The sequence below is a fragment of the Chenopodium album genome, chromosome 18 (genome assembly GCF_948465745.1).
Source record: "Chenopodium album chromosome 18, dcCheAlbu1.1, whole genome shotgun sequence".
In the NCBI taxonomy this organism is placed as follows: Eukaryota; Viridiplantae; Streptophyta; class Magnoliopsida; order Caryophyllales; family Amaranthaceae; genus Chenopodium; species Chenopodium album.
In genome coordinates this window covers 22,333,748-22,342,340 of record NC_137851.1, presented here as the reverse complement: position 1 = coordinate 22,342,340, position 8,593 = coordinate 22,333,748, and the positions used below count along the sequence as shown (strand labels likewise).

General features: G+C 32.6%; 1 protein-coding gene across 2 annotated transcripts; it reads right to left on the bottom strand.

Moving 5' to 3' along the window:
• Positions 1-224: 224 nt before the first annotated feature.
• On the bottom strand, positions 225-4,144 carry LOC145590611 (uncharacterized). Of its 2 annotated transcripts, none has more exons than XM_081647035.1 (5): positions 3,994-4,144; positions 2,783-2,974; positions 2,050-2,290; positions 751-820; positions 225-620 (listed from the first exon to the last, which is right to left on the bottom strand). In XM_081647035.1, exons 1-5 carry the CDS (start codon positions 4,078-4,080, stop codon positions 617-619), a joined length of 594 nt encoding a protein of 197 aa, XP_081503161.1. In that variant the 5' UTR covers positions 4,081-4,144; the 3' UTR covers positions 225-616. The 2 variants fall into 2 exon arrangements, with proteins under 2 accessions (XP_081503161.1, XP_081503160.1); XM_081647034.1 differs by having other exon boundaries at positions 715-820; positions 3,994-4,142.
• Positions 4,145-8,593: the final 4,449 nt, after the last annotated feature.

The following is an 8,593-nucleotide window of genomic DNA, read 5'->3' as shown; positions in this document are numbered from 1 at the left end:
TATTTTTTCATTAACAAATTACCGAGTACAAGGTAAACACAATCGTATTTTATTTGATATTAACTACAAAATCTTTTATCATTGTGAAATTTCTGCACTCTTGTTAGGCATATAAATCACCAAAGACGCCCTAATCCTCTGGCCGTCTTACCATAATCTACCTGAATAAGCAACCTTGACTATAAAATGATGTCAGCCATCTTCAGCTTGTGCAAAAGTAAACCTACTACTAATCTTCTTACTTTCATATCTATATGAATGGTACCAATTTACAAGTTCTCAGTCAGATGGTCTCAACAGATCTAACCAACTAATGCACAAAAGAGATCATCAAACCCACCGAACCGGCTTATGTTTAGAACATGTGTCATCAACAAAATAAAACTACCAGCCATTTCTTCAACCTACCTAAACTAAATGACCTCAGACATCTACTATTATTGATGTACTAATACTTGGTATAATTGACTGTTTCCTGCTACTATCATTTGGACATTACAAGATATATTGATCAATGTAATACAGCATAGACTAGTCCGCCAGAGCCGGTAATCATTTTCTATCTTCCCACTTCCATTCAATGAAGAATATGAGCAAACGGATTTTGTGTATCAAACTACCTGAAATTGAGCACAGTTAATAGCCAGTAATAAGAATCGGAAATAATTGCGAACAAAATAATAGTGTGTGTGTGTGTCATGGTAAGATGTTTACTCATTGTTTTCTGCTAATGCATCAAAAGTCTTCAACCTTTTTGTTGAGCGCAATCTACATGTGACCTCTTCATCATCTTCTTCACTAAAATTCTGACCAGAGAATTCTACAAAGATCAAAGTGAAACAGAAAACTTCAATAAAAAAAATGAAATCACACTTTTCCAGGGTTCACTTGACTTGTATATTAAAGAGTAATGTTCAGTCAATCAATAACGTTAAAGAATTAGATAATATCTAGCAACAATGAGAATATTGGTAAAACCTAAGAAATGCTGCTTACAAACCTTCAAAGTAAAGTGAAGGCTTCCCAATTCAGCATCATATACACCAACAAGCCACCAACAACACAAGGGGGAAGCAGGGAAGAAAAACACGTATTTTTTGATCAGATATCTCTCCATCTTATAGCTGGTCAGAAAACTGGGATAGTAGTTCACTCAACATCTTACCCTTTCATGCCATTTGACTCAGAGTGACAACTTCTCTCCTGGATATTTTTTTTAGTTTAATTTTGTTTATTAAATATAAATATTGTTTCTTCAATATTTCTGAACAATCTTATATACTCATTTAAAACTTTCCTAGTCCCTAAGTTAACAATAATTGCCATCAAACTTGAGCTGTGAATCACAATGTTTCAATTTAGTCCATGTGGTAAAACATTGTATATAACATTTTCCATCCATCATCCGCTCAAGGCTTTTTACAAAATACAATCAATGATCACCAACTATAATTAGTGTATATCACTTTACGATTTTGATAAATACATTAGTTTGCAAATCAGCACAAAAGAAAATCAAGGCAGTAGCCACACAATGACATTAACGATTATACTTTAAGAAAATAATGTCATACTCCATTCTAAAACAATAGGCTGTACTTCCTTTTTGTGATAAATTTTTGTAAACCCTAACCTTTAGTTTCTGTAATTATACTAAGATAAAATCAAACATAAATATGTCTCACTCAAGATGTACTTCACAAATCATTTTGTACAACAAATTTTAACAATCTTTTGGTTAAAAGTAGGCTTTTACCGTAAAAGTCAAATGCAATATAGCCTCTGTTGGACCAAACGAGCAACTGATTACTTCTTTGAACAGAATCATTAACATTCATGTAACGGTGATGAACTGTCAGTCATTTAGTTTTGTGCTGTGGACTAATACACAAGCATGGGTAGCAAAAAGTCATGCTTATATATGCATATGCAATATTCCACCATGCCAATGGGTCTGTATCAAAAAGTAATTGGCATATGAAATATCCTACTTAAACATAAGCTAAAAGAACAAGACTCCTAAAACAGAGTAAAAGGTGTCAAAATTACCTTCACCGACACTTGAATCACCAATAGTTGGACATACAGGAAAACCGTCTGATATATTTGCTAATGTACATGTATATATTGCCCTTCCCTCGCAGTTACCGGGCTGATTATCAAATGAAGCGTCTCCCTGCATAATTTGATGGTCTCTGCTACTAAAATGCTGAATCCACTGATTTTGAAGGAGGCGACGACACTTTCTTGCTTGTTTTGGGGGAGGTTCACCCATTCCATATTTGATCCTCTGCAAGCAACCATGTTGAAAGATCGTAAACTAAGATGAAAAAAAAAAAAAAAAAAGCTAGTGGGACATAATGGACTGAAATTGAACTGCAAAAACTATAGGGATAGGAGGATGCTGGCCCAATACAAAACAAATAATGATAGGGTGATGGCACAAAAGAAAGGAAATATGTTTGTTTTTTACATGTACAGCAAATATAATCCAGTTATCATATATCGTTAACTACAGATAATTCCTCATAGCAAGTGGCTGAACTCCAAATTGTTTGAAAAGATAAATTGTCATTCATAGATGGTTACTAGAACTAGGTTCCTATAAAACCAATCCAAAAAACTCCAAGTTGATAAACACCATGTATCTAAAATAATAGGAGCACATAACTTTGACTTTTAATGGCCTTGTGCATTATGCAATACTGTAATATTTAATTTCCAATTAAGAGAATCGATAATTTTTTTTTTTTTAAAAAAAAAAAAAAAAAACCTTGCGTACCTTATCTTCTACATGAGATTTATTATGCTTGGAAGATTTCATGGGTGAAGACTGCTTCATATGTGAGGTCAAACCACTTGAATTCAACGATCTGTATAATTGTTGTACAAATGAGGCTTCAATAGACTTCAGATACATACTATGCTTTTCATCTGTCCATTCAGAGGACTTGGGTTCCTTTTCGAATAATTCCTGCAAAACATAATAGGTTTATATTTTAGAACTAGAACATGGTTATAGCTATACAGCAAAAATAAGAATATAAGCCTATCATTGCAAACAACCAAATTCCATATCACTACACCTAAGCATCTATCCATTCAACTACCACAAACGATTTATCTACTATTGCAAGAAGAAATTCGAGCTTGCAACCAAAGGCTCCTTATCACAACCTCGAATTAAGGGTCCCTTTTCGTCATGAATGAGGAACTTTTAGGAAAAACCTTCAGTTGTATCTTATAAAATAATCCCACTACAAGATGTATCTCTAAACCTTATCTTTTCTTTTTATTTTAAAGTTTTGTGAGGGAAAACTGGTAAAGAGTAAAATTTCGCTATGAGGTAACGCGAAGCTAAGATTTTGCTCAATCAATAATCAACTCATCATAGGAAATGAACATAATGATTCACTCCGAAGACATAATGTTTACATTTGACTATTTAAGTGCAAAATGAGTTATTATAACTTAAAATTTCAGATTTTCTTCAAGCTCAAAAATTAACTAAATTAATTAAAAGTTCAGTAATCAAAAGCAAGGAATTCCAATCCAAAATACATCAAAAACCTTAACACTCAAATAATAAGAGTCAACAACACTAGAAAAACAATTCATTACAAATTTTTACTAGTAATATATTTCAAGTATAAAAATCTTCATTAAAAAGAAAAAATAAATAAATAAATAAAATCAATAGCTTAAGGTTTCATTTAACCATCAGATTGATCGATTAAACAGACTAATATACAAAATTCACCTAAAATCAAAAATAAAATTCAATCAAGTCACAAATAAATCCATAATATCACCGACAAATTACAGAAAATCAATACAAAAAAAAAAAGATCCAAAAAATTTCAAAATCTGATTTCATCATTTGAGCTAATCCAAAGAAGAAAAAAATTAAATAATAACCAAATAAAATTAAAAATCAGAGTCATGCAAAATAATTAAAAATTAACAAATCAATAAGATAAGAAAACTATATACCAAATTCGAAATTTCTTCTTGCTCAACACAATTAGAGAGATCACCTCCAGTAATTCCAGAAGATTGGGAACTCGTGGAACCCTCCATAACTAAATCTACAACAAACAAAAACAATTTACAAAAAAAAAAAAAAAATTGGGAATCGTAAAAGATATTTGATACAAATTTGTAAAAAATATAATTACGATTTATCCCAAAATCTGGAAATTGAATTGTAGAAATTGGGAGAAAATATGAATTTTTTTTTAATTTTTAAAATGGAAATGTAGAAACGTAGGTTTGAATGGTGAAGATGAAGATGGAAAAGAGAAGAAAGAGGCGGTTTGTGGGACAAAAAGAGCAACCCAGTTGGCATCGCTTTTTACACGTGTAAGATTATTGTCACTTATATTACATGCCAGTTGTGTTTGTGTTTATCAGATATTTTTATTCTGACTAAAAATATCTTACGGATTTAATTCCTTTGCAAAATATCTTCACTTTTTTCATGGGAGAAGGAGATCCATATCATGATTTTTGTTTTTTATTTATTTAATACTATTTTGACATTGATATTTTTTTTTTTTATGATATTTTATGAGATGTTTGAATTTTGATATTGATTGATAATTTGGAAGTTACTTTATTGGAAAAATCTTGTGTCCGATGTTTATCTCAAAAAAATGTCAAATTCAAATTTGAATTAATATGTCAATTAGCCAGTTTTGTTTGTGGCTAATCACACTGTGTAGCCAGTCACACCGTGTGGCCATTTGTAAAAAAAAACTAAGTAACCCATATAACACTGACAAAGTAATCCCAGTAATATTGACCGAGTAACCCCTTTAACACTGACCAAGTAACCCCTTTAACACTGACCAAGTAACCCCTATTACACTAACGAAATAACCCGTATAATAGTTGGCCACACTAACGAAAAATTCTCATCCTCACTTCCTCTATTCTAGGTTTTTTTTTGGGATCTTCTAGGGTTTTCTAGTTTTGGCCATTTAGTACGGAAATATTCTAATTTCTTCGGAAATTAAACTATTTCAACCCTTTTCCCTCAATTTTCTTTCGTTTTGCTTTTTAAGTTTCAATAAATCTACACAAGTAGTGTAGATGTTAATCCGTCTCCCTGTGGTGAAGTATCTTGTAGGGTTTTAGGTACTAAAATGCGCAATTTCACAAATCATATTCGTTCGCACCTAAACAGGATCTACAAGCATAACACATAAATAATCACATAATACATACCTTTGACGCGTGATTTTCACAAGCGATTGACCACAAACAATTAGGAGAATAAGAGCCCCAAGTGTTGCTCCTCTACTCAGTCCACAGGATAGGATTGGACCTCCACTATTGCTAGGTTGTCGGACACGAACATTTCAAACCACCTTCTACGGAGAGGGGTGGAGAAAACCGAGCCACGATCACCACCACCGTGCACCACCTTGCACCAGGTGGCCGTACGGTCGTGCAGATGTGAAGGGAGGGAGGGAGGGAGGAGAGAGATTGCGTGAGACTAGGGTTTGGTTGCTCACTTGTGAATTCTCAATTGACTAGTTAAGTGTTGTATCTTAAACCATAGGCAATGCCTCTATTTATACATCATATGTATAATTAGATTCCAAACCAATCCCATATATATGGCCACTCCATGAGGCCCAATAATGGACTTCTTTCTTTTGTTCAATCCATCACCCTTTTATGTGACCTTATAAGATCCATTCTATTGGATTTTGGATTATTTGACTAGCCCAAAGATCATTGATCACGTCTAGCAACAGATAATGACGACCCAAAAGAATGAACTTATTATTTCCATAATATCGATCCATTATATATCTAGTAATTGCACTTATCGAAGACATAATTCCTTCAATCTCCCACTTGTCTAAGACAAGTACGCAATATTCAAATTCTTTATGTTAATGTGTGTCGATTTGATAATGTAATTGCATCTCATGTCGTGATCATATTGATTTACAAATCTTTTCGTGAAATCTGAGTTAGAATTACAAAACAAATGATTATGAGTAATACATTTGAGTGCGGCCACGCATTCTCTTAATTCTCCCTCTTCAAGGGGCCAAGATACATTCCTAATTAAATAGGTAGACTCAATCCAATCTTGTAGCAATCAGGATCCCACTCAACTTTTGAAGCAACCAGGAAACACCCTTTATAATCTCCAGTTACGGGAAGACGTTTGAATGTACCACAATTAAATTAATCATTGAATGAAATCAGTGTTCCATTCATGTCAATGGAATCCACTAATATATCTAGAAGCTCTATACTTGAACTTCAAAGTAGGTCTATAGTTTGATCATGCATCATTCATACATATCCATGTGATTGTACGAGCATCACTATGCCCCTATAGCCCATGAAACTGCGCTATCCAATCAATCTTACATGCTAGTCCATTTATTGAAATCATTTATGACCAATTTAATGATATTGAACTAGGAACTTAAATAATATATGAATTTAGTTCACCTGTGGGGTTTCATTCACCAGGTTATCAACCTGATGAGCTCATCAATCCATAATTATTTTGAACATTTCATTTAACATCAAAACCATGATTAAATAAGATTGAAATTTTGTTTCAATTGATAAACATAATTTTGCAAGTTAATGTATTACTTATGGGTGATATGCTTTCTCAAAACATATACAACTTAAATTACATAACTTGCTTCAATCTAAGAACCTTAGTATGACTCTCATACCTTGGTTATGGAAGGGGTTTAATAAGTACTATTCATGAGACATTCTCATAAACATGAATTTTGCAATTTCTAAATTTTATAATAATCTTCATCTCCATACACTAAGAATTTTCCTTCGTCCTTTCGCAAAGAACTTAGGAATTTCTAATTTGTATTGCAACGTTACATTGGTTTTCGATTGAAATCTATCATCACTTATTCTCAAAACACGTGAATCAAATAGACGAGTATAGTCCATGACATGCATGATGCATCCTTTGCAAAATACATAAGAAGCATCACTCAAAACCTTAATTTCATCAATCTCTCTCAAAACATTGAATCTTGTTAAGTGACGTGCCGTGCTAGATGGGATTGAAACTCTTTTCAAAATAATGTTGAACCTCATACGAAGCTTATCAATATAAGTTTCTCAATAAATGTTAAATAACTTTCGAGACCTATCTCTATAGATCTTGAATCCCAACTGTGCTCATCTTCCTCTTTAAGGTTTTTCATACAAAATGCATTAGTCATTACTTAACCTTTTAAGCAAATAATTTTTCTTTGTACTTGTAGACACCTGATTGTGTCTCCCCAAAAACCAAACCCATTGATGAATATCTTTCACGTCATTAATTATCGAACGAGGTGAAATGTGACAGGGTCTCGTGATGCACCTGTTTTTAATAAAAGTACTTCTTTCTGTTTTCGAAAATATTTCTTTTCGTACCTTATTTATGAAAAATGTCCAATTCAATTTAATTTGGTCCATGATATGGGTCCAATAATAGTAATTTCAATGAATAATGAGGAAGTTATGGCCCAAATATTAAATTGGATATTAAATGAGTTTTATGGGTGACCCAATGATCAAGTGGAGTGCCCATTAATTATCATTTCTAAAGTCATTAGGAATTACTTTAATTTTGTAGATAAATCTAGAAGGTTATTTTAAGTTCTAAAGAGATTAGGATTAATAATTATATTTTTAGAAAAGATAAAGAATTTTAGTTGAAATAAAACAAGTGTTTTAAAAAAGATTTAATCTGATTTTTTTATGATAAAGTACGGACACTAATTATTCAATTATATTGGAAAAAGGACTCCGTACGAAAAACTATTATCCCGCAGCACCATCGCGCTGCGATAGGTCCATCGCGCCGCGATAGCCCTGTCGTGCCGCGATGGGAACAGTTTTACTTCAATTGGAATTCGATCTTCTCTTATCGTTTCCGGATGTTTTTCTCTATAAATAGGATCGTATTTCCACCTAGCCCAGAAAAATCCCCAAAAAATACGGATCTGATAACTCCATAAAAAAAAAAACCAACAAAAAGATAAGAAACCTCGATTAATAATCTCAACTACACTGAGTATATTTCTCCAATAATTATTCAATTTCATCTTTATCATCTCTTGCTTGAGAATTTGGAACCTGCGAAAGTCGCCCAATGGTTTACTTTGTATCTCACCCGCAAGAACAGTGAGTAGCTGCTCCTTTATTTTTCTTTTTTGTTTTGTTCTTTTTGTTTTGGCTGAGGGTCAAGTTGATATATTTCAGGATCCATGAGACTATTGGGCTTAAAGTATGTGACTTCACTTGGTCTTGTAAGCTTTGTTTCTTTTTACGAGCTTGGTAAAATGCATTTTGATACCATAATCTTCCTTCCTACAAACAAATAAATCAAATAGTAGTAACTCGTGTCTCAGGAAGAAAAATTTCTTAATAAACATTTAAATTATTAAAAGTCAATATAAAATCAAGAGTGTAATAAATAAAATAATGTACTTTTACGACCCTATCACCTGTGCTCTGTATAGGAATCGAACGTGCATTAATTGATTTAATACAACTTTATTACTTGCTTTGTAGAAAGACTTTATAAGAACTTTTC

Bases quoted from the DNA above. Each gene is read 5' to 3' on its own strand.
- LOC145590611 (XM_081647034.1), bottom strand. From the start codon at position 4,080: ATGGAGGGTTCCACGAGTTCCCAATCTTCTGGAATTACTGGAGGTGAT. The intron at 2,975-3,993 runs GTATATAGTTTT...TATGTTTTGCAG, and splicing joins AAGAAGAAATTTCGAATTTG to GAATTATTCGAAAAGGAACC. The intron at 821-2,049 runs GTAATTTTGACA...TGATCTTTGTAG, and splicing joins TGATTCAAGTGTCGGTGAAG to AATTCTCTGGTCAGAATTTT.